The 25,658-nt window shown below is 43.4% G+C and overlaps 2 protein-coding genes and 1 long non-coding RNA gene across 9 annotated transcripts in view; 1 reads left to right on the forward strand and 2 right to left on the reverse strand.

Annotated features, from left to right (window-relative positions):
- Nucleotides 1–793: 793 nt before the first annotated feature.
- Nucleotides 794–9,107, reverse strand: LOC119027148 (zinc finger protein 665-like). The gene is made up of 2 exons (XM_037112073.1): nucleotides 8,709–9,107; nucleotides 794–6,072 (listed from the first exon to the last, which is right to left on the reverse strand). The coding sequence occupies exon 2, from the start codon at nucleotides 5,926–5,928 to the stop codon at nucleotides 2,809–2,811; it is 3,120 nt and encodes a 1,039-aa protein (XP_036967968.1). The 5' UTR covers nucleotides 5,929–6,072; nucleotides 8,709–9,107; the 3' UTR covers nucleotides 794–2,808.
- Nucleotides 8,736–14,017, forward strand: LOC119027264. Its single transcript, XR_005077330.1, has 2 exons — nucleotides 8,736–8,849; nucleotides 13,836–14,017. It is a non-coding gene; the product is annotated as an uncharacterized LOC119027264 (long non-coding RNA).
- Nucleotides 11,738–25,658, reverse strand: part of LOC119027094 (protein sidekick-1-like) — a 249,784-nt gene continuing 235,863 nt past the window's right edge. For 2 of the 7 annotated variants that reach the window (XM_037111980.1, XM_037111961.1), the window contains 12 exons: nucleotides 25,178–25,293; nucleotides 20,648–20,834; nucleotides 20,272–20,409; nucleotides 20,023–20,184; nucleotides 19,751–19,891; nucleotides 19,152–19,277; nucleotides 18,170–18,334; nucleotides 16,971–17,108; nucleotides 16,596–16,733; nucleotides 15,013–15,133; nucleotides 14,775–14,904; nucleotides 11,738–13,728 (listed from right to left, as the gene is read on the reverse strand). In XM_037111980.1, the coding sequence (XP_036967875.1) occupies nucleotides 13,423–13,728; nucleotides 14,775–14,904; nucleotides 15,013–15,133; nucleotides 16,596–16,733; nucleotides 16,971–17,108; nucleotides 18,170–18,334; nucleotides 19,152–19,277; nucleotides 19,751–19,891; nucleotides 20,023–20,184; nucleotides 20,272–20,409; nucleotides 20,648–20,834; nucleotides 25,178–25,293 (1,868 nt within the window). In that variant the 3' untranslated portion in view covers nucleotides 11,738–13,422. The remainder of the gene's footprint in view (nucleotides 13,729–14,774; nucleotides 14,905–15,012; nucleotides 15,134–16,595; nucleotides 16,734–16,970; nucleotides 17,109–18,169; nucleotides 18,335–19,151; nucleotides 19,278–19,750; nucleotides 19,892–20,022; nucleotides 20,185–20,271; nucleotides 20,410–20,647; nucleotides 20,835–25,177; nucleotides 25,294–25,658) is intronic. The other 5 variants (XM_037112012.1, XM_037112004.1, XM_037111970.1 and 2 more) reach the window with 4 other exon arrangements.

Here is a 25,658-nt window from a genome sequence, read left to right on the forward strand (position 1 = left end):
TTAGGAGGATAATCTTTGCACCTCTCAGTTTTATGTCTCCACGGCGCCCTCATGTGGGCAAACTTATTTCTAACTTTTTCTGCCTGAGCTCCTGCTTATTGATTCATTAACTATAACTTTTTCCCCCTTTATCATTTATGTATATATATACATACATACATGTTTTTCTTTATCTACTTTTAGTTATATGCAACTTTTCTTACCTGTATTTATTAATCATTAACAACATACCGCCACACTGCTTACAATTACACTGTTCACAGTGTACAGTATTATGTATGCACTATGTATATGAGTCTATTTTAGTTTCTTACCTTCTCAGGATATTGTTTATTTTTTCCTATATTATAGTTTATTGCAATATTATTGTCCTTTGGCTTCTTTGACAAACAAATGTACCCATTTGCGGAACAAATAAAGGAATTCTGATGTTATATTTGGGGGGAACATTTTCTTATATTCGTCTAATCCGTAAGAGAAAACCTCACAGCTGCAAACTATCTGTCCACATGTGAGAACTGAGTGGAAAAACCTGAGAGAGCTCTCCTCTGTTTACCTTTTTTTTCTATTGTCTTCCCTATGTGCAAATGATTACAGGGCTAAAATCAACAATATTCATTCCTTAATGAGAATGTACACATTTGCTGTATCCAATAGCATGTAATTTGCCAATTAAGCTTTTTCGCTGACTTTCATCCTGCGGCCCCTCGAGTTACAACACATCGATAAAAAAGGCCATTTAGCATCTCTGACATCTCTGAGCCGCTAACACTGATAAAACACACTTACTAGGTATGAATATGCAGTTTATATGGAGACACATTCAATAAATTGAAAACATTTACACCAAACAGTTTCTTATTGGATGGAATGTGAATAAAAGGATGCAGCGTCCATGTTTCCCTTCAGCACATTCTGCTCGTTAACGTTACATGTGCTAGCAGAGTGAATAACAGTTTTATTTTCATGGCACTTTTTCTAAACAGTTACAAAACGCTTGGTTACAGAGAAGCATAAACAAAAAAGCTTACAAATAGTGAAACGAAGCACACATAATATCATGGCGACATATACGGTGGTGAGGAAGAGGACGACAAAAATACTGAAGCAGTTTCTCTGAAATCTTTAGTGTCAGTGATCGGATTATATCCGGTTTTTGATCTACAAGGCAAACTGTGGAACATAAAAGCTTTGGATGTTCATTTACATGCAGGTCACTTGTGTCAGTTTGTTGGCAAGTCAGGGTGTTTGAATAAGTGGCACAGTGGGTCGACTTACAGGGACTTGAAGCCTCATGCAGAGATTTTGTATTAAGCGGTAATTGTCCAGGTGGGAAGCTTGCAGGGAGCAGCCCAACAGTGACAAACAGTTTGGATGGCAACAGTGAAGGATTATACTGCACAGAGAAATCAGTGGTTTTGCATGTTTTAGCCGACTATCCTGTAAAAAAAAAAAAAAAAAAAAAAAGGCACACCAACAGAAAACACCGCACTGATGAGTACGTTCTCAGAAAATCCAACTCAGCAAACATCAAGTCATCTGAATTCGGTAGTTTCCTGATTACTAGTGTTTGATATTGGACCTTAAAAGTTCAATCCATAATCCAAATGTAAGGATTCTGCTCATAATTTGTTCACATGTGATTTTTGCACAAAGCAGTAGGTCAAACCTGAACGTTTGAATATTAGTTTGAGAAACACACAGAATGATAACCTCTTATCTGTAACACACTCATCATTTCCACAGTGACCAGAAAAATAGATCCAACCTGACGGTACCAACTGAAATGTGTTTGTAGCACCAAGCGACTCAAATCATCACACACTGAAAATCTGTTCGGAAAATGTGTCAATTTTAGGACTATTTTATTGCTGCAAACCTCTTTTAGTCCACACGTACGCGGGTATTTATAAAATCACTTTAAAACAAATAGTTTTCCACTGACAAGGACAACTCCAGAAATAATCTCTGTCCATACTAACACAACACGTTAAATGACCGTTCCTGTACACACGCTGTTGTAAACAGGAAGCAGATCTGACACTTTTCACATAATTCTCCTGGATAATGCTTTTGTTTTAATGAGGCATTATATGTCAGCAGCTGTTTTGTCTCTTTTCCATCGTCGTATTTCTCTTAAATATATACCAATGTACAAACTCAAATAGTCCACAAAATCACAACACATTAGCAAATGTGGGTTTTTCCAAAGATTTCTCAGATATGATGACAATAGCTTTTCCAACATCTTCACCTTGGGAGCTCTCCATAAGGTCACTTTTCAATTTTTCGTATGTATGAAAGGTCAAAATGCCTAGAAAAAGCTGTGTTGTGACAGTGCCTCAGACTGCCTGAGTTTAGACATTTGGAAAGTTTGATGTCTGTAGAAATACATGTTAAGGTATCGACAAGTACTCGTTCATAAATGATGCCCTGCCCGAGTGATAAATAGTCCTTATAAAACTTGAAATGATTCATATTTGATGAACTGTGGCAGAGTTATTGATTAAACATTGGTTGATTGATTGAAGGCCTTACACTTGGTGTTTGTTTGTTTTCTACAACAGAGAAAATCTGTATTAAATGTATAATTGATGACAATTGAGGGTTCATGTTCAGCCTGAATCTGCTCAAATTATCTTCCATCTCATCTTGGTTGGTTTCTTATTCTTTCTCAAGCAATATAAGAAAACGTGAGTCTTGATTTTTGATGCTACCTGCCCCTACAAAACATGCAAAGCCACTGGTACAATCATTCGAAATAAAAAAACCAAAGCCTCACCGGAGTTTTGTTACAACAGTATCTAACTAGTGGTATTTACTGATGTGTCGGTTTCTGTCCCCGGTCTGAGTGAATGTCTGTCCACAGTGGGGGCAGGTGTACGGCCTCTCCCCCGTGTGTATCCTCATGTGAACGTTCAGTTTGTCTTTGCTGATGAAGCGTTTGCTGCAGCAGGTGCATGCGTACGGTTTGTCCCCCGTGTGATAGCGCTGGTGCATCTTCAGCTCCGTCATGCGACCGTAAGTTCTGCCGCACTCGGGACACTTGTAGGTCGGCCGCACCTCCATGTGTTGCCTGCTGTGCAGCCGCAGCCCGCTGACCGACCTGAAGCTCTTGCTGCACTGGGAACACTGGAAGGGTTTCTCCCCAGTGTGGATGTTGATGTGTAACTTGAGGCTGGCGGCTGAGGGGAAGCCGTTGCCGCAGATGGAGCAGAGGTGAGGTCTCTCCCCCGTGTGGATGCTGAGGTGCTTCTCCAGCTTGTTCTTGTTCAGGAAAGTCTTGCCGCAGACGGGGCAGTTCATCGGCTGCTCCCCCTCGTGTGAGCTCATGTGATCCGTCAGCTCGATTAGTGTGCAGAAAGCAGAATCACACCGAGTGCACGAGTACGGCCTCTCCTTCTTGAATTTCCTGTGCTTGAGGCAGTGCTGCTCTAGATCTTCCTTCTCCTCAAACGTCTCGATGCAACAGGTGCACTGGTGCGGTCTTTCTTCCGTATGAGTCCGCAGGTGATACTTCAAAGCTGTTAACTGTAGAAAGACGCTGTCACAGTGTGGACATTTGGATTCCCGTCTGTCGTGGACCATTAAGTGCCTCTTGTAGTGGGACAGCTTGATGAATCGCTTGCGGCACAGGGAACAATAATACTGCTCATCTTGGTGGCTTTGCTCGTGTTTCTTCAGCGCGTACTCGACTTTAAACTTCTTCCCGCAGGTGCTGCAGGTGTAAGACTTCTCGTGAACCCCCATGTGGGCCTCAAGTTCTTCTGGACTACCGAAGGTTTCGTTACATTTCGGACAAGTACCATTGTTCTCTTTAACATGAATCTCCAGGTGTTTGTTGAGGTCTTCTGGGAAGGCAAAGTTCTTCTGACAATCAGGGCACGTGTAACACTCGCTGTTTGATCCCTTGCGATGGGTCACTATGTGTCTTTTCAGATGGTATAATCGACCGAATACTTTGCCACAGTCGCCGCAGACGAGGCTCCGAGGGCTGCTGGTCTGGACCTTCTTGTGTAGTTTAAGATGGCTCACAAGTGCAGCCTTCGCCTTGAACTGTTTATCGCAGGCGAGACAAGTCAGGCCTTCCACTGCATGAGTCTTCTTGTGTGCTTTCAGTTCCAGCCAGCTACCTAAACTTTTCCCGCATTTATCGCAGATGTACTGGCCTAGGTCGTGCTGGTTCCTCAGGTGTCGGGTCATGTGGTAGGACTGGCTGAAGGTCATGGCGCAGACCGGACAGCTGAACGGTTTCTCCTTTGTGTGCGTCCTCATGTGTCTGGCGAGCTTGTTTGGCCCTCTGAAGCGCCTGCCGACACAGATTGGACAGAAATGGCCTTTTTTAGTCCTAGAGGCGACTTTTTCTTTCCGACTGCCGCCGTCTTGAGATTTGGCTTCATCAGTGTCCTTATCCTCGGCCTTAACGCTGACTTCAAATTCTTCCTCCTGAGCATCGCTGTCACCAGAGTCGGCATCGTTCTCAGCAGATTTATCGCTGTCATCGCCCTCCTGATTGTCCTTGTCAGATGATTCATTTCCTTCTTTCTTTTTTACTTGATTACTTTGCTGAGAACTCTGTCCCTCTGTCTGGGTGGTCTGGTCCATGCCATGTGACACGATATGACTCAGTAACGCATTATTGTTCGTGAATTTTTCCTGACAGTTGGGACATGACAGAGCTTGCGGCGAATGGGTCCTCCTGTGACTTTTCAGCTCTGCTAGGCTGCCTAAACTTTCCCCACATGTGGAGCAGACGTGGGGGCCCGCACCGTGCTGGTTCCTCAGGTGTCGGGTCATGTGATAGGACTGACTGAAGGTGACGGCACAGATGGGGCAGCCGAAAGGTTTCTCCTTCGTGTGCGTCCTCATGTGTCTCGCGAGCTTGTTTGCATCCCTGAAGCGTCTGCTGGTACAGATGGGACAGTAGGGACCTTTCACTTTAGGAATGAAGTCTTCATCTTCGTCTTCGTCCTCATCGTCGTCACAATCATTGGCTCGGTCGACGTCTTCCTCCTCCACCTTCTGTGATGACGACAAGGCCCAATCGTCATCATTTTCTGTCTTGATGCTGGATTCATCAAAAGCCACATGAGTCTCATCAGTGCTCTCAGGCTTCTCTCCTTCTTTATCACTATGATACAGTTTATCTTTGGAGTAATAGTAATTATCTTTGAATTGAGATGATTTTGTCGAGGTTTTAGTTGGGGCTGTTTTTGTTTTGTTTTTCGCCCTGCTCTCCCCACGCCGAGGCCGTCCTCTTTTCCTCTTTTGAACGGGAGGGTCCAAATCGTCCCCGATGTCCACGCTGACCTCGTGAACACCAAACAGCTCAGATTCGTTTAAAACAGACTCAATCTCTTTACCGATTACTAATGCCTTCTCCAAGGTCAGAGTTTCCCCTTCCAGCAGCAGCCTCTCTTTAAGTTGTGGGCAGTTTGTTTTCTCTATCAGCTGATCCAGGATAAGTTTGTCTTGTAAGTCTCCATACTTGCACGGCCTTAGCAGCTTGTCTAAAGCAGACACAAACTGCTCTACGGTCTCTCCGGGCATCTGAACCCTCTGGTGAAACTTAAGACGGTGCGTCTGGGAGGTGCGATCAGAGGTGAAGTAAACCGTCAGCGTTGAGATGGCTGCTGCGTATGTGGTTTCATTCTGGATCAGTACCGTGAAGATACGCTGGCCCTCAGGGCCGAGGCAGTTCTGTAAGAGCACACACTTACTGGAGTCGATGAGCTCGTTTTCACCGAGCGCTTCAAGGTAGTGTTCAAAGGCTTTCAGCCATTTATGCCAAAACATGGTCGGTTCACCAGGGACAGGTAAGAAAGGTGGAGGTGGGGACAGGATGATCAGCAGTGGTTCTGGGAGTGGGTCCATTGAGACGTCCAGTTTCATCACCTCCTCATCTACTTCGACAGTCACTTCACCCATTCTTAGTTTGATGCTTTTTTGTTCACTGAGGCTGATTTTATTTCTTCTCGGACTCAAGTAAGAGTCACTGAGTTAAGATGAGACCCTCTTCAGTCTGTGTTCAGGCTGCTGATGCTTCACATCACTCAGGCCAGCCTGGGAAAACTGTGAAAAAACAAACACAAGTTAGTGTCAGGCTCAGTTCCTTTCTTACACCACTATCACAAACAGTCCTGGGACCTTAATGAAGGTAATAGTGTCTGCTTTGCTAGCATTTGAGAATTTGTGCAATGTACAAACGTACTTGCATAAAACAGGGTTTTGCAATATAGACATCAAAGATCGCCTTCTACCACTTGTGCAATACAGCTCAAATGAGGTCCTTCTTGTCCTCGGTGGACGCAGAGGTCCTGATTCATGCCTTTGTTTCGTCTAGGCTGGATTATTGCAATGCCTTACTTCCGGGTCTTCCACGTGAGAGCACTAAAAGTCTTCAGATGGTTCAGAATGCTACAGTCAGAGTCTTAACACGTACAAGAAAATTTGATTAGATATTACACCAATCCTAGCGTCTCTGCACTGGCCCCCGGTACACATAAGACCAGACTTTAAGGTGCTGCTGATGACATACAAAACTGTAAACAGCCCCGTCATACACGTCAGATCTTATTACACCATTTATTCCAACTCAGGCATTACGCTCTCAAAATCCAGGGCTCCCGATGGTTCCCAGGACTGAGAAGTCAGACAATCTGGCTCTGCTGACGCCTTTAAATCTAAACTCAAAACTCACTTCTTCGATTTAGCCTTTAATCCGCCCTTGATATCAACTGAAAGCTTCTCCAGTGTGTCCGTGTCAGTCTCAGTGAGTTCCTATATTATTAGATTTTACATTGTACCGTCGACGAGAAATCTGTTTATTCTGATCAACATCGAATTTCTCTAACGTTTGTTTTTGTTTTCTGTTCCCACGAGCTGCAAGCTGTGTCACTCTCTATAGCTTCCTCCTCCTCCTCTTCTTTCTCCTCTTCCTCTGCTTCAAACAGGCTCCGTTCTGATGGACCACGGGCCCCTGGGACCATCTACCTGTTCCGGGCTCCTGCTGCCTTGAAATACTGTCCGATCTGGATCGTCACACCCCGGGCTCCGCTGGATCATTGCTCTCCTCTGCTTCATGATCTCCTCATATCTATATTTCTGTAAATCCTGATGCCTCTCTCTGTCTGTTCCTAATGATCTTGTGTGGCCTGCCCTCTTCCAGGTCAGCAGGGTGGACGGGAGGTCGTGTGGCCTCGTCCAGCTCAGTCGTCTCCTGGATCCACTCACTTTACATGTAATTTGTATCAGACATTCTGTTAATGTAACTTTAAACTGTGACTTGTTGCTCTTTTCTGTACACGCGACATCTACTGCATGTCTGTCCCGGAAGAGGGATCCCTCCTCTGTGGCTCTTCCTGAGGTTTCTTTCATCTTTTTTTTTTTTTTCCTCTCATCAACATGGGAAGTTTTTCCTCACTCGAATCGAGGGTCTAAAGGACAGAGGATGTCGTTCACTGTTCAGACTGTGAAGCCCATTGAGGCAATGTGATTGCAATTTTGGGATATATAAATAAAATTTGATTTGATTCGATTTGACAGAAGAACAGTCATAATACGCGATCAAGATATCCTGACTTTCAGTGCCCTGTCAAACTCCCAAAAAACACTGACTCCCACAATGCAACTCAACAGCATCTCTTTCTTAAAGACCCTCAGACTCCATCTGTCCAGTGTCATGTTTTCAGTCTGCAAGCGCAAACTATGAAAACTCAAGTGATGCCATTTTAATATCCCTTGAGAAACTGGACAAAGCTCCTGAACACAAGTGAAGAAATGTTTCCAAAGGATGAAAATATAAAATATAATATAAAATATGTTTAGTACAGTTTTAATATCATAATAAAAAGATAAGTAAACTCCTTCCACCACTGCATTTTTTGCGCAGCTGAGTCTTTAGTGACTGGGGCCCCTTTTAAGGGCCTTCAGGGCCTTCAGGCGGCCCCCACACAGGTCTGGGATAACAGATGTTTATTATTTCACAGTGAGAGGTTGAGCTGTGGGCAGGGGGGCCTTGTGTTTCTAGCCCCCTCCCTGCTACACTGTAAAGAGCAATAACATATCTGTAAAATCACGATGTGGGTTAGGGTTAGGGTTGTTAAATTTTTTGATTTTGATGCTATTGTTAAAGTGCCACCAACACTTATTGAAAATTATGTAATTATATGTATGTAATTGTGCTTTTACATGAAGGTTTGGCTCATATACATTCACAAATAAAGCCTAGGTTGCATTTTGGCGAGCGTTTCACTGTAAGGGCGAAGCTTTGGATAGGATGTGGTCTGCTGAGGTCCAGGCTGGCCCCCCCGGCTGGGCCCCCCGGTGCCCCTCAAATCCTTTACCCGCCCCTGGATCACACAAACACACACGAGGAGCAGCCTGCAGGCTCGAGGACAGGAGGGAGACTTCAGGTGAGAGCCTCCAATCATATTCTCGTCTGATGACGGAAAACACAACGAGGCACAACCTCTAAAATGTTTCCAGTGATGGTCCAATCAACAAAAACAAAAACATCAGCACAACCGAAGGAGTCTGAGGAGTCACACGTCCCGCACGGTCTCATGTGCACCCCCCGGAAAACCCGCAAGAGGAGGAGAAGAAGAAGAAGAAGAAGAAGAAGAAGAAGAAGAAGAAGAAGAAGTTTAAGGACGAACAGTGTGGTCGTGCTGCCACAGTGTTTTCATACAGAGGAGACGAGAACTCACCGAACCAAACTGGGTCACAAGTCACGACGCGTGTGCAGGCAGGCAGGCAGATAAACCGCGTCAAGCTCCCGAGCCGAGCCGTGCCGCGCTAACAGCCGCTAGCATCCGAAGACACAGCCCGCCGCGTTACATCTGTGACAGGTAACGCTACGCCATCGCACCAAAACAATGAAAAGCAAAGCATGAAGTGAAAAATATATCCGCCATGCTGACTGTTCTTCTTCCGGTCCGCTCAGCGGCTCCTCTCAGTCCGACGCGCCGCACCGCAGCGCCCCCTGCCGGCGGGGAGCAGCACGCGCCTCCGCTGCGTTCAGGGACGGGAAACAAAACACAATAATCCAAATGTACTCCATTACAAGTACAAGTACTGCATGGAAAATTATACACGAATAAAAGTACAGAAGTATTAACAGCAACATGTGTGTTCAGAGGTAAAAATGCCCATTATTAATTAGTCTAATGCTCATTATTACTGATCCATTAACATGTTAACAGCATTTAATTGTTGTAACTGGTCGCGGTGTTCCTAATTTCCTAATCCTAATCTTAAATGCAATAAAATAGGTCCAAAGTAACTACACCTGTCAAATAAATTGCGTTTTTTTAAATGACATTAGCCTCTGAAACACATAGTAAATGTATAAAGTAATAATTAAATTAAAATACTCAAGTAAAGTACGTACACATTGTAGGACATTAAGCAGATGCTTTTGTCCAAAGCATGTTATAGTAATTCATACATACATTCACACTGATGGCGGTGGCTGCTGTGCAAGGTGCCAACCAGCATCAGGAGCAGTTTGGAGTTCAGTGTCTTGCCCAAGGACACTTCAACATGCAGACACGGGGAATTGAACCAAGGACCTTGCGATAATAAGACGCTGGCTCTACCCCACAAGCCACAGCTCCAATAGCATATCTTAAAATTAAGTGTAAAGTAATACAATGGAAATTCTCAGGTAAAGTACAAGCATGTCCACATTGTACCTGCGTACAGGACACGAGCACCTGATTACATTCCATCACTGGTTTTATTACAGTACATTTACTCAATTACCGTATTTAAAAGTACAGTTTGGTGGTACTTGAACTTTACTTTATTCCTCCACTCGAATACACTTTGGAGGCAAACATGTACTTTTTACTCCAATACATTTTTCTGTAATAGCTACTCGTTACTTTGCAGATTGCATGCTGCATCAGAGACAAAGCAGAGCATTTTTTTTTATTAATTCAGTTTATTTGCATATACATACAAGCAAAATATGTATAAATTACGTTGACTTGTTGTTTGATATTTAATTCAGTCATTGCCAGAAAATTACTTTCAATACTTTGGTACTTTTAATATCATATTATTTACAAATTTAACTAAAGTGCTGGTCAAATGGGGGATTTCAACCAAACTGATATTTCAACACAATATCTGTGCTCTTTGGTTCGTCTTTAAACCAATAAAAACTTGTCTGATGCCAGTTTACTAAAAGCTATAACAGTGTTAAAATACTCCATTACATATAGAACTCAAGTAAATGATTTATCAGCAAAATGTACGTAAAGTATCAAAAGCACTCTTTAGGTCATTATGCAGCATATTACATTACTGGATTATCATTACTAATGTATTATGTTGTGAGAACATTTACATTTTGCTGCTGCGTGAGGAAATGTTCATATGCACTACTGGGTAGTTTAATGGACTGTGAAATAATGCATGATTTTTAATAGGTTCATTACTGTGAAGTGATTGGTTGATGTATGAATGAACAGGGGTCCAAAAAGTTCCCTCATCATCGCGGTGTGAGGACGGTGAATGTCATTGTTTCAGCAACATGTCGCTCTGGTGTGTTGGTGGTGTAACGAGGATCATTCACATTACGTAACATTTAACTACAGCTGCAGCGACGACTTCCATTAGTGTCACTGAGCTGAGCCCAGCTGATGAGTGTGAGACCAGAATCACATATAAAGAATTAAAGGATAAGTTTACACCAAAAAAATAAAATAATAAAATTCAGTCGTGATCTACTCACCCTCATGCTGATGGTCCAAGAAACATTTCTAGAGATTTGCAGCAAAACAGCTCTCCTGAACTACTGAAGTAGATGGGGACTTGTTTAAAAACAGCAATATGCAACTTCTCCTTTTAACTTAGTGGTTTGTTAAAAACAATAAAAGAAATTCACGGTCCAGCAGCTTCAAACTACTTAAACAAATCGTCCACAGGCTTGTCAAAGTAGACGGGAGGGTCTCGTTTTTCACATCCAATAAATAAAAAGTCAATAATATATATTGTTACAAACTGTTACAGACCAGTCAGCCAAATCATAAACAACTAGAGCCTGATCGATATGCAAGTGTTGGGGCAGATACTGATATTAGGGAGTAAATATTCCAGTATTGATATAATGGCTGACACACACAATTTTTTTTCAGTGATACCTAAATTATGGTTATCAAACAATAAACTTTATTGTCTAAACCAGAAGCATCTTACCATATACCGATACCAATATATATATATATAGATTTAATAGATGATTTGGTGGAGTTATCATTTAAGTAAACAGATTCTCAAGAGACAAATATACTGTTGAATTTTTAAGCAAAATGTTGAAAACACCACAAACAAAAAACCTTAAGTATGTACATGCTGTGCTGCATTAAAATCGGGGCTAAATGAGGAAATATGTGTATTTTGGCTCGTATCATAACTCACGACACCACGTTTATCTCTTACGTAACTGTTGAGCAGTTGAACTTGCTGGCATCAGTGTCCTTGACTGAACTTTATTCAGGGCAAAGTATCAAACGATAATAATTAATAGACAGCTGATGAAACTGCTCAGCTTCAAGAAAAGACACACACTGTGCTGACAGGCCTGCTGAGGACTGTGGACTAACACAGTTCAGGGTTTCTGTCACAAAATGTAAATGCACATCTTTAATTCAGTTAACGTAATGCAGTGGAGGATCCACAGAGACGTGTTCACTGTCCCGGTACTGAAACAGACCACAGAGACACCCGGTTAAACAATGACCATTTATTCACACACTGTATGGGACTCAAAACAAGCGTGACAGAGTGAGGGAGGCTGCTGGGAGGAGAATCGTTAAATTATACATGAGCAAAAACTTACCGATGAGCTTCTGTTTGCACTTGAAGGGAGGTGCAAAGTACGTGAGTGTCAGCCTGGCAGCTGGAGGTGAGGCCAGAGCACAGAGTTCAGAGTACAGCGGGGCTTTTTCTCAAAAAAGTTCAATCACACTCAGTTTGAACAAGAACGATTCTCTTTAATATCCCGTAATCTTGTTCCGCACTCGTTCACTGCTGCTTATATTTTATTTTTTTGTATCATTCTTGTCTCTGTCTCCTCCGTTTCCGTCTCATCGGTCAGTGAAGCTGAAGACTCGCTCCAGTTCTGTTTCACTATTTGCTTCGACTAACACAAACATGGCCGAACTACAGACAACAGCACACGAGTAAAAAGGGCTCCCCTGTACAAAATCCATCTGAAAAATACAAACACACATACAATGGCACGCTTCGCTAAGCAGTGAACAACAGAGACGGATGAGCAGGCGTCTGGACTGAGCATAGAGCCATTTATACACACGTACTGGTGTGTCACCACTCAAAACACACACACACACACACTCACACTTGTAAAAAATTAAGCTTCAACATAATTAAGATGAAATGTTTGGGGTTTGGCTCAGTGCAAGCATTATGGCTTGGGAGGCTGCGGTATAAGGAGCGCTGACAACAGGCAGTAAACAGTAAAAAAACATGTTTTTCTTATGTTCCAACTCAAACCTCAACATCACACAACGCTCTCAGGAACCACACAGAACTCTCTCAGACTGCCTTAACTTCTGAAGAGCCTCTTCCCACGCTCGCTCTCCGTCCTTTATCAAGTTCAGAAACTGTGATTATTGATTGTTTTTTTTTTTTCCTCTCCCCCATGTGGTGGTATTTTAAAGTTGACAGCTGCGTTTTTGTGGACATGAACCAGTCTGTCAACAAGATATGCTCCTCTCTGTGCCGCCGTTTAATGATTCTCCTCGACCTTGAAGTTCCTCTCTCCCGGTGGGAGATGCTGAAGTGGTGCATCAGCGAGTACATGTGTGTGTTTTTTGTGCACTTATGTGTAAATACAGAAAACAGAAGCGTTGTGCAGAAATCCCAAGCTCCACCACTTTGAGGTTGAATTCTCTCCTCGACATTTACACAAACTGACTCATGTAGCCATCGCTCTGCGCTCCCGTTAGAGAGTCTCTGGAATAGGCATGAACATCTGGTGGGAAACGCCGGTGTGAATGTGTGTGTGTGTGTGTGTGTGTGTGTATGTGAATAGGAGAACAGTAACTGTGTGTAAGCACAGTGACACAGAGGCGTAAAGGAGTAGGAGAGCAACACACACACACACACACACACACACACACACACACACACACACACTCGTCGACACAGTGAGGGTCTTTGTGAACAAGGGGAGAAGGCGAATAAGAAGTGTAGGTTTAGTTCTTTGGGGCATGAAGGGCTGTTTCATCACCAGTCCGTCCCACGTCTCCTCACCTCGTCCTCCCCTCTCTCTGAAGCCGCAGGCGCCCTCTCCTGTAGTCCAAACACACACACACACCCCTCCACCTCCTTCAATTTGTGTACGCGTGTGTGTGTGTATATCATTTTGTGCAGATTTTGTCTTTAGAGTCAAACGAATGAGGAGAATCCCGTCACAGGGGTGCGTGACCCCGGCGGGTTGGTGTTGGGGTTGACGTGTGTGTGCGCCGGCTGCCCTGTGGGCGTGTACGCGCCGCCTGTGCTGTGCTGGGTGACCACGGTCTGGTAGTAGGGCTCCGTGTCCGCAGTGGCGCACTCCTCGTAGGCGAATGGAGAGGCGATCCCTTTAAGGCCTTTTGGCTGCCGCTTCCAGGAGTTGTAGTAGGTGGGGTCGCTCATGTAGTGGTTGACGAAGGAGTGCTTGGGCTGCTCGTCCTCGTAGTCGCTGTCCGTCAACTGGACACAGACAGAGTTCATCAGAGAAAGACACAAACACATGACAGGAAAACATCTGTGGCTGACAGCTGCTTTCAGTTGTTCTCATTTCTGCCTTTGTTTGACAGCAGATGGACGGCAAACACAGGAAGAGGATGGACTTAAACCGAAGATGCTGTGTCGCTTTTCTTTAGTTTTCACTTCCATCTCCACTTTTTCTTTTCCCTCCACGAGCAACACTGCAGGCTGTCGACTCAATACAGAACAAAGAAATCTATTCATAGAACTTTCTATCAAAATGTTCCTGAATTCCTCCAACAGCATGAAAGGACTGTTTACTCAGCTCTCACAGTAGCATGAAAATGGTGGGCTGGTTTGACTTTTGAAAAAACAGTTATTTATTTTTTTTACACATTTTGTATTCAAAAGTTAAACAGTCAGGGGTCGCCTGGTGGCCTGAGGGGTGAGGACACTAACTGATCCTCTGTCAGTTTTTACAGTTACCAGCTGGTACTGAGGCAACCGGTAGTTAAAATGTTGAAACAGAGTAATGTGACTGGTTTTCACAGAATTTTATTAAAACAATTTCAGTTTGTTTCTCTCTTTCTCAATATCCAACCTCAGTGTATGTACTGTAATACTCCACAGTGACACAACATACTCTGAGTTCACTTTCATCAACAATACCACAACACTGATAGGACTCGTTTAGGCAGCTACTGTGGTTGTCTGTGCCATCGTTTTCCAAAAAGCCCTTTCTTGTCCCTCTTATTGTAAGCACTAAAATCTGGAATGTTAAGGTTTACATCCCACATGACCTAAAACACTGTTTATGTGTGCATAATAGGCCAAAAGACAAAGAAATAGCTTATAAGCAATACATGCCATGTGTAAGGACAGGGCCTGAGATCACATGCTTGGTGTTTCTGGCCACCAGGATGTTGTGTTTGTTGTGTGTTTCAGTTACAATCTTGTGCTATTTAGATAACACAGATTTTTTTTTAATGTGATGTTTCTTTTCTATCAGGTCAGTAAAGCCTTTGAGTTAAAGAGAGAGAAAGAGATACCTCTGACTCAGAGACCTCAGTGTGTTTCTCCGTCAGTGTGGTGCTCTCAGTCAGCACGGCTCCGTTGTAGTTGTTACAGATGTCCTCGTCAGAGTAGTGAAGACCACCTGGACTGGGCCGGGGAGGAGACCTGCAAACACACACACACACACACACATTAAAAATACATGTAACATTTATACAGAATGAGATCACATATCCAGGAGGTTTTTGAGTGTGTGAGGGAGAGAGCACACACCTGGTCCCGTTCTTCTTCAGGAAGGAGTTCTTGGTGTTGAGCGTTCTGCTGTTGAGCTCCAGAGCGGTGAAACCTCCGTTGTCCAGCGTCACTGACTCCTCCGCTGTGGACAAGTGCTTCCCTGTGAGGGAAAATAAAAAGGGATCAGAGGGAATTGTGTCAGAAAAAAACAGGTAAAGTTCAGACCAGTTCAGTGCTGGTAGCCTGTCTCTACATGTCCTGGAGAAATGGGACAAATTCTGGTCAAAAACATTATCTGCGTTTGTTTATCTTAAAAACAATTCATAGAAGCCAGTGAGTCCCTGATGACCTGGGAGTGAGACTGGATAATCAACTAATTTAGTCAGGACATGGTGACCGGAGAGATGACCAGACATCAACAGGTTTCCTGGTAAAATAAACTGATTTCCAGATAATGGACTGAGAGTTTTGTGTTTTCTGCACACTGAGTTAATGAGCGATCTCCTGTTTTATTCATTGTGTGTTCAGCTACCCGTCAGTCCTGAGAATTGGAAGCAAATGAGATTAGGATGCATAATTTGGCACTAATAACTACACAGAATACCTTCGTAATTGTCCCACCAATAACAATAAAAAAAAAATGAAACAATGGCGGAAACAACATCGACATGATATAGTCCGCTGACTCCCCGTTCATTCTGCTCTATTGTTTGTGGGCTCGTCCTGTTGCTCTCTCCGCTCCTACAGCACCTCCCTCTCTCCGTCTGATCGCTCCACTGCCCAGAGGTTGTGCCAAGGTTTCCGTAGCAACTCAGATTAACAGCTGTCCTGATGTAACCTGCGCGTGTCAGGGCTGACTCTGTATTACAGCTGTTGGCACGCACACACACTCACACACACACACACACACTCACACTCACACACACTCTCTCCCACAAAGTGACTGTTAAAGCACTGCTGCGCCCACAACTGAGAACATCACAGGAAGCCCGCGAGGAGAAGAAACTCGGATGAAAACAGAAAAAAAAATAAAAAAATAAAAAACTTCAACATGACGAACCAGAGCTTTAGAGGAGAAACCAGGCAGCACATCAGACGAAGTAACATTATTTTTGTCATATTGAGGAGGGAGTCTGTCCTTCAGTCCACGTCAGCGAGCATCCTTGAGTGAGACTCCAGGCTGCTGAGCTCCCTGATTGACCTTGTGGAGGTGGCGTGAGCTAACGCGTAAAAAAGACCAGTCCACGTTTGACTTTAAAAAACTGGCAAAAGAGTGTTTTTTGTTTTTGTGTTTTTTTTGTTTTGTTTTTTTATCCTTGGGGGGTCTCTTGGTGGAGGAGTGAATCTGATCTGCACTCAGTTAAAATACCTGTAAAGTAAGAACTCTTTCATGCAAATTTTGGAGCTTTTATGAGATCTAAAACCAGATAAATGGATAATAAGAGTCTTACACTGAACCCAAACTTAGTCTGTTCTGACAACATGTTACAGCCTTTGAGCAGCCACATCGGTCCAGTTAAATGACTAGATTAGTATCATGTAGCTAGCACAACTAAAATTAATAGTAACAACGCTATTAGTTGATTTTCAGCATGAACCAAAAGCACTATTCAAGAACCTACGCAAATTACAGCAGGGCTTCTGGGAGATATTTTTTTGCTGAGATGCTTCAGGGAGCTGTTTGGCCCGAATCATCCTGGTGAAGAAACAAGGCTGACCTTGATTTCCTCTCTCATACGGCCTCATGGGTGGCAGCGGTCCTGTAGGAACAAGACTGCTACAGGCAATTCTTTTCTCCACAAACAGTACAAGTGAACTGATGCATGTCTCAACTTTTCAGATCACAAAAAGTGGCGTACTTTGTAATAAATCACACGGCCCCTACGTGAGGTGAGCTTGTTGACGCTGAGTGGAACAATTTAAGAGTGACTGACAAGAGAAAAGTATATCCAAAGGCTATAAAGGAATACGTTAGAGTGACCATCAGAGACGCTGACCTGTGCTGCAGGCCTTGTATTTGGTGCTGTGTCCATGCAGCAGCAGGGCGAAGACCAGGACCAGAATGAGGATGAGTCCCACCAGAGCCATGACCAGCAGGAACCACCACTCCTCGTAGAACGGACGCTCCGACAGCGCTGCAGGTAGAGAGGGAAGAGAAAAGAAGGGACACGTCTGACAGAGATATCAAGTTTTTTTTTTTTCATTTTAGTTCAGATCAGAGCTCTGGTTTGTCCCACAGGACCAGAGAACAAAGTCTATAAATGACACTTAAAGAGGAATCTTTAACAGAGATGCTCTTCACTGTTTCTGCAAAGAATTTCATACAAACACTTATGATCATAGACTGGAGTCCTCAGATCAGATTAGATAATAATTAATGGCTGTTTTTACATACAGTGAAATACAAAAGTCTGAGACCGCAGTGAAAATATCTAATAATGTACCATGAACCTGGAAATAATCAGAAAGTTTGAGCAGTCAGAAAGTAAATCAAAGTTAAACCAAAAGCAACCGCACCATCAGAAGTTCAATACATTAAATTTAGTTCCCCCAGAGATAGAAGAGCAACTTCATCACAGACATAAGATTTTCTAAATAAAGAAATCAAGACTCAAATCAGCAAACGTCCTGTCAAAAGAAGGCTGTTGTGCAGTGGTCTCAGAGGACCAGTAGCAGCAGCCATTTCTCAGGAGGGGAATCGAGGCCCAATGGTTGAGCTGAAAGTCCTGTTTACTGATGAAACCATGTTTGAGAGTCATGACATTAACAGAAAGATGTACAGAGACAAACAGGAGAGAGAACGAGAATGTGGTCGTAATAATTAAGTCTGGGGCTGTTTTGCCTCCTCTGATGGCGTCCAAAGGGTTAACTATTCATTGATTAAAAAAACAAAACAAAAAAAAAAATCTGAATTTGTTGTTGTGTCTACCATGGAGAACTGAGATGGAGACATGCTTTCAAGCTCGTCTTCTGTCTTCAGTTGCACAGTCGAAGTTGCGTGACGCTGCCTCTAGATGGCAGCAGACACAGTACAATCACTGCAACTTCCTGCAGTTCTTCAGTTTGCAACCAACTAGAAATTCAAACTCTAATCACACAAGTTGGATCAGGGATTTGTTCATTAGGCTGATCTCCTTTTGGTGTGTGTGTGTGTGTGCGCACGCGCGTGTGTGTGTGCATGTGTGTCTGTGTTTACCAGCGAGGGCAGCAGAGGGTGTACTCGGCTGTCCGTAACCATAGCGATTAACAGCGATGACTCTGAACTCGTAGCTGATCCCCGACCTCAGGCGTTCCAGCGGCACCGTAACAGACCTGCTGCTGGGGGAGATGAGTCTGATGAAGGAATCCCACACTCCTTCATCTGCAGAGGGGGGAAGGGAGAGGGGGAGAGATGGAGAGAGGGGGAGAGAGATGGAGAGAGATGGAGAGAGAGGGAGAGAGATGGAGAGAGAGGGAGAGAGATGGAGAGAGGGGGAGAGAGGGGGAGAGAGGGGGAGAGAGAGGGAGAGAGATGGAGAGAGGGGGAGAGAGAGGGAGAGAGATGGAGAGAGATGGAGAGAGAGGGAGAGAGATGGAGAGAGAGGGAGAGAGATGGAGAGAGATGGAGAGAGAGGGAGAGAGATGGAGAGAGAGGGAGAGAGATGGAGAGAGAGGGAGAGAGAGGGAGAGAGAGGGAGAGAGATGGAGAGAGATGGAGAGAGGGGGAGAGAGATGGAGAGAGGGGGAGAGAGATGGGGGGGTTTGATGGACAGGCAGACAAAGACAAGAGATGAGATGCTTCATTTGAAAAGGACTCCCTTTCATATGTCAGAATGTGTTTAAAGAAAATTATAAATTGTCACATCACATTTGAAACGATAATGATGATGGCGATGTGTTGAGGGCGATGATTACTGTTATTACAATTAATAAAACGGGTATTACCATAATGATCAGTAATAGAATAATACAGGAGTCTACATTGTGTCCTGCAGAGTGTTTAAGCAGCTACTCACAGACGTAACCTTTCTGTATTACACCTCTGGTGATCTTTATTAGGAAATTGCTGCTGACTTGATTTGCACAGCAGGTCTTAATGAATCTGGTGAAAGCTGTGCTCAGTGTGGGTAAGCGCGAGGCAGTATCTAACCTCCGGCACGACGAGTGAACAGAATGGATGAAAAGATGTTGGAGCTCACCTGAGGGACGAGCCTCAATCACGTATCCGGTGACAGGAGCTGCTCCGATGTCTCCCTCAGACCAGTGGATCGTGAGCGCAGAGGTCGTCTTGGTGATGGACATATCCATCGGTGAGCCGGGGGCGCCTGCAGTGTCACAGAGACACACATGTTTGTCCTTGTCACTTAGGAGGGCTGTGTGTTGATGTATGTTTATTTCCTGTCCTCACCTTTACAGCAGTCGCTGGTTAGTTTTTTGTTGGTTTACTGACAAATGCAACAACACAAACAAATAAAATCGCTTCAAATAGATAAATAAAACTCTACATTTTCTAAATGGGTTTACTCCTGTTACTCTGACTTGATCAAACAGAAGAACATGGACATAATATTCAAGCGCAAACTGTACATTGTGGATGAGGGAATTCTTTACAGCAAGAAATAGTAATATAACCATTAACACATTACTCTTCACTTCTGTTCAGACTGTATAGTATCTTATTGATTCAAACAAAAGTAACTAGAAGTATGTGATACGTTATATTTTGGAAGTGTCTTGCCCGACACATGCACGCATGTCAGTAAAGTTTCCTGGTTGTGTTTTAGTATATGACCTCAACCTGTTTTATTTGGTCTTCTATTATTGCCTGATCCAGTATCAGTTTGACACGACGTGCTTGCTTTTGGACTGTTTCTGTAGCCTGACTCCAGGCCTGCTGCTTGCCTGCCTTGTGCTTCCCGCTGACTGCTTTGTGTAATACCTAAAACAAACAAACATTTTGGGACTTTTTCGTGTGATCCTTGTGTTGAGTTCTTCTCATCACAGACAGTATAAACATATATCTGATTGACGTGCATCAACACACATTCACACTGTTCCAGCTGTTTGTACCTTGCACAGGCTGAGCAGTGATGTTTGCTTGTATTGCCGGCCCATAGCTGACTGTGAGGGCTTGAACGCTGAACGTGTATGTCACTCCTTTGATCAGGTCTCGAGCCTTCAGCCATCGCTGCCAGCTGCCCCTCACATCCACTGTCACCACTTTACTCACTCCTGCTCACACACACAGTTTGAAAGAAATGTCAGCATCCTCCTCAACATGTTTGCTCGTGATTGAGTATAAAGCATGCGTAGGCATACCTTGCACAGCGGCAGTGGGCTGGTAGATGACCCTGTAGCCCTCCAGCTGTCCATTAGGAGTGAGGGGAGCTCCCCAGGATACATTGACACTTCCTCCTGACACCTCGGAGAAGGACAGGTAGCTGGGCTGGCTGGGAGCTGTGGGACACGTGGAGGAAGACAAATGAAATAAGAGGAATAAAGGAAATTAGAAAGACTAGAATACGATGTTGATGAAGGTTCTCAGTCATCCATGTCATGGTAATTCTAAGTGTTGTATAAGAGCATCTTGACTTGTTTTAGTTTCTGAAGAAGCCTCTTGGAGGAGAGGAGAATCAAGAAACAAGTCCAGGTGCCCACAACACTTAGAACGAGAATATGATGCTCAGTTTCCCACCAGACTGCAGGGTGCGGGCTCCGCGGGGGTCACTGGGTGGGCCGTCGCCAGCCGTGTTGAAGGCTGTCAGAGTGACCAGGTAAGGCGTGTAACTGGTCAGGTTGGTGAGATGCACACGGGTGTCTGGGACAAAAATCACTTTGACCTTCTCGGTCTGGTTCTGCCTCTCACGCTCCCAGTAGTGGATCTGCAACACAAGAAAACACTGTTAACAATGCGGCCTCTGGTTTTACTCCTAACAACTTCCACTGGTCCTGTTCTCTCCTCTCACCCTCCTTGTTTCAACCAACTGTATGTATTATTTACTTCCTCCTGAGGTCCCCTAATCGATCAACATAATACAGAGAGTGTTCATGTTCTGGTTTACAGGGCGAAGTTTGTTATGGAGAGACTTGTTTTAACGGGTGTTTTTAGACGGGTGAAGTAAGTGCAGTTCCTTTTTGCAGATACCAAGGGTCGTGTCCAGACATCACAAACAGACTTTTTGCAAAGAAATCTGAACATAACTAAAGACTCTCACACCTACTTCAGATGTTAGACTGACTGGTATCATCTAAGCTCAGTGTATGTATGTGTCACATGCTCAATATGCAGCTACATGCATAATGTTGATGTCTTATCAGAGTTGCTGTAATGACCAGATGCCAGCTTGTAAACAGGGTCAATGTCAATATTAAAATCATAATTCTGACTGGATGAATGGGATTTCATCAGAGTTCAGATTTATGACTTCAACCATCATCATTAATTAACCAAAGCAATAATCAATACTACTTTGGGGATAATATAAATTCACAAATCATTAAATATAAAGGACTAGTCGTTGAAGTCGACAGTTTATTGCAGAAATATGAATCATCTCATATAGGCAGATGTGCCAGTCTCTGTCTATGCTCACGTGGAACCAGTAATCACAGACGCAACAATTAACTTTCATGAAAATCGACTGGTAATGAAGACAGACGGGCTGCTTTGGTCAGTCTCTGTTTGCTTAGATATAACAGAGGTCACCTGATGGCATTCAAATGAACACCTTGCAGCCTGTGAATGTCAAAATTTAATGTTGCATAAAATAACTTTTATATCTTCCTCAAATCTATGATGAAGTTGACTGAAATAATTGTGTTAGTTTTTGTGGGTTTCTGGCACCTCAGACGGACCGATGTATCACTCTTGATTAAGTTTGTGGTGACTTGAGAAATGTGTTACTTCACTGACACTGAGAAAAAGAAAACATTCTATAAAAACCCAAATGTGTGACTTTGATATTGTAGCCTAGGTCACACACTTTTAATGAAGCCGGCGGTATATAATGAGTGAAAAAAGATGAGCAATATACTTAATATCTTACTGCCAGTAAACAGCCTATATAAATGCATATCCAGTGACTAAATCTGTTTTTATGCATTAAACCAGCTTGCCCCCTGCTCATAACAGCACCGGACAGGTGTGTATCGGCTGTAACACTCTTCACACCGTCAGCTGCTCGCTTTAAATCTATACCTTTACAAATCACTGCATGTCGCTTAATCCCGGCTGAATGTAGAGAATATATTTTTATCTTTTACTGTCTTTCACAACAGCTTAGAGTGCATCAAAACAGACTCGGGTTGACGTGGGACCTGACTTGGCTTTCCACACACATCCAGCCGTATCAGATACACACTAACAGCAAGGTTACAGAGGTGGTTGAGTCTCATGCATTAGAAATGAATGAGAAAGTATCTTGTATACACAGGTGCCTTTAGAGTGAGAGAACAGCCACAGCAGCTGTTTAAAGTCTCAGGACGGCTAATTTTCTTTCAAGCCTTAACGTTTTACATCTTAAAAATAATATCTATCAGGGTACGTTCCACAACCCCGAGTCCCAAAAAGCTGTGACGCTGAGAAAAACATAAGTAATTCAGAATGCAATTATTTGCGAACAAACAGTGTTTACATGATACGACTAGCTGTTACCAAAGAGCCTGTTAACTGTGGCGTGTTCCAAACAGGTGATTCAGGGGCATCCAACAACTTTCCCAGTCTTTTGTTGCTCCTATCATCAAATTGTGATTTTTATTTGTCTTGTCCAAACATTTTTGGGATCAGGGTTGTACTTGAAATGATTAAAAAGGACCGATCTCATGTCGTTGTACTGTTTTAGCTGAGTATATGTCAAAAATAATTAAAAGGTGTTGGAATCAGGGTTGTAGATTTTGAAAGTGTTCACCCACAGCACATGGACTCTTTCCCTGACAACGATCCAGGTACCTAATCATACCACACTTTGTAGATCTGTGCCAGCAACTGATGGCAAAAGTGACTAATTTTAATATTTTCATTAGTTAATTCAAATAAATTGTGTTCAGTTAGGCCGGGAAATATCGATACGGCATATCATATTGCTTTCTCTTGCAATTAGATCATCGATACACTGCTGAGAATATCGGTATTTTTATCAAAACATGCAGGCACCGACTCAACAGTCTCTACTTCACAACTGCTCATGGTTTAAATTTCTGTAAACATAACTGTATCTTTCCTTTACACATGTTGACTCCAGAGCTGTTCTGCTCTCTGGAAGTTCTGCCTTTTGCCACCTTATGACAATTTTACAGTCAGTGTGTGCAACACACAAGAGGCACTAAGTTCAGACTCTACACACTCTTTATATATTGTCCCATCCCAGTCCATCTCAAATTCTGTGAAGCTGACACCACAATGCAGTCAATTACTGCAGAATGGCTTTATTGTTTTGCTATCGACTAATATCCTGGGCATTGTATCGTGAATTGTATCATAGTGCGAGTCACTGTGATTCCCTCCCCTGGTGCTCCCCTGGCATCCAGTGTTTTGTTTTTGCATTGAATAAGCTGTAGCAGCTAAAGACAATATATTTACTGTAACACAAACTGTCTCTGTGCAGTCTGGCTTATAAGGTTAAACAACAGCCAGGAGCTACACTTTGTACAAGGCTTCATTTTGTCATTATTCCTAACAGGAAGTACTACAAAGCTCCATAAGCTATATTTACAACTACCAAACTAGGAGGAAGCAGCTTATGAGTAGCACTTGAGGGCAGCATTATGCTACCTCTGTCCTACCACAGGCTCCAACAATAATGAGATACGGACTAACTCATCCATATACTCAATTTAAAATCAAAATGAAATGCCTTCTGCTTGAAAAAGATATTTCCATTCAAGGTTTTACAGAACTGGGTTTAATAAAAAAATATTTTTGTAATCCACTCTACTGTTGTTCAGAGGATCTATTGTGGTATTTGTCAAGAATGTGAGACCACCAGGATTAATCTTAAAAAAAAGAAAGAAAAAAAAAAAAGTCAAAGCTGTCATGAACATGATTATTAGATGATCCGATAACATCAAGAAACTTAAATGGATTTTCCAACAATCCCTTTTGTCAAGTGTTAATTTTGGGGCTTTAAGTCCTGATGAAAAAAACACAGACTGGATTGTTTTGTTTTCCAAAGGAGGAAACGTTTTATCACTCACAGGTTTTTGTTTGTGCCTGTAGCTGCTTCTATTAGAAATGACTGACCTATTTCAGTAGCAACAACATTATGGATGTTGCTTCTGTCTTTAAAGTAAAAATCATTTTATTAGTATAAACACATTCATATACAGTGATACTACAAGGAAAATCTACTGCAACATCTGTAATAATGATTGATTTGTACAAACTCTGCCCAGATTAACATTTAGAACCTTCTAGATCTGGTGTGTGTGAGGAACCCCCACTTAGCAGGACTGACATTGTTTGCTATTACCTGTAAATCCTAACCCATCCTGTTCAGTGTGTTTAACAAGCCCTCCGGAGCATTTCGTGAAACTTCAAGTGTCGAAGAAATACACTCGTTTTCCATCAGTCCTACCTGCCTGCCTGCTGCTCAGCTAACAGAGTAGGAGCGTTAACAGAAGTCAGAACCTATAAATTCATTAAACATTCTTTCTTTGCTCTATTTCTCTCGTCTTAATCTTGTTAACCCCCTCCGCCTCACGCTCCCCTCCCCGTGTCCGTCCGTCTCTGGTAGCGTAAACGTATTCCCTCGATGCTCGTCTCTAATCAGGATTCTACAGGGATCACTTGCTCATCTCATTCCTTTGCTCTGCAAATATTACATTCTCTACTTTCTTCTCCATTCCCTCCTCTACTCCGGCAGAAATCAATGTGTCTAAAGCAGGACAGATAACCTTGTGTTTGAAGTACTAAGAGCGAGGGGGTGGGACAGGGGAGTCGAGGGTGAAAGACAGGCAGAGGAGTGATATTGAAACCATTAAAGGATATTCAGGATCCTTCCTCTAACTTAATTCTCTCTCTTTCTCTCCTCTCTATCGGACACTTCAAGGTGCAGCAGAGCAAAACCCCTCCTAGACAAGAGGAGGGGCATTTTAAATACACACAACAACGGCACCACCACTTTGACACTTATACTAAAAGTAGTCATCTGTGTGTGTGTTTGGGTCTGTTTCTGTCTCGTGTGTGTCTCTGCCACGTTGTGCGTATAAGTGCTTGTTTTCATGTCACCTTGTATCCTTGGATGAGTCCATTCTGGGTCTCGAGGGGGGGAGTGTCCCAGGTCACTTCCAGAGTGGAGGGAGACACAGCTGACACTCTGATAGACTGAGGGGCCACTGATGGGGCTGCAGAAGGACAGGCGTTTTGTTAGACTGCTGCTGAGTGTGTATACGTACGTGTGTGTGTGTGTGTGTGTGTGTGTGTGTGTGTGTGTGTGCACAGCTTGGCGTTGGAGTGGGATGCAGGGAGGATATGTTCTACCTTGCCAATTAGAATAGGCCTAAGGCAGTACCTTGTTACTCCACCGTACCACACATACGCATGTACACTCTTGTGCATTTGAGGCAAGAGAAAAAGGCCATATCACCCCATTTCATCATCCCCTTCTAGCCTTCTCTGCCTCCCCCTCCTGCTCTCCCTGCTTATCCTCACCTCTCACTCCTCTGCATGTGATATGTCTGGCCTACACGCGCGCGCACACACACACACA

The sequence above is a fragment of the Acanthopagrus latus genome, chromosome 1, assembly GCF_904848185.1.
Source record: "Acanthopagrus latus isolate v.2019 chromosome 1, fAcaLat1.1, whole genome shotgun sequence".
Taxonomy (NCBI): domain Eukaryota; kingdom Metazoa; phylum Chordata; class Actinopteri; order Spariformes; family Sparidae; genus Acanthopagrus; species Acanthopagrus latus.

What these genes read in the sequence shown, in the direction of transcription:
- LOC119027148 (XM_037112073.1), bottom strand. Translation starts at nt 5,928, where the DNA reads ATGGGTGAAGTGACTGTCGAAGTAGATGAGGAGGTGATGAAACTGGAC.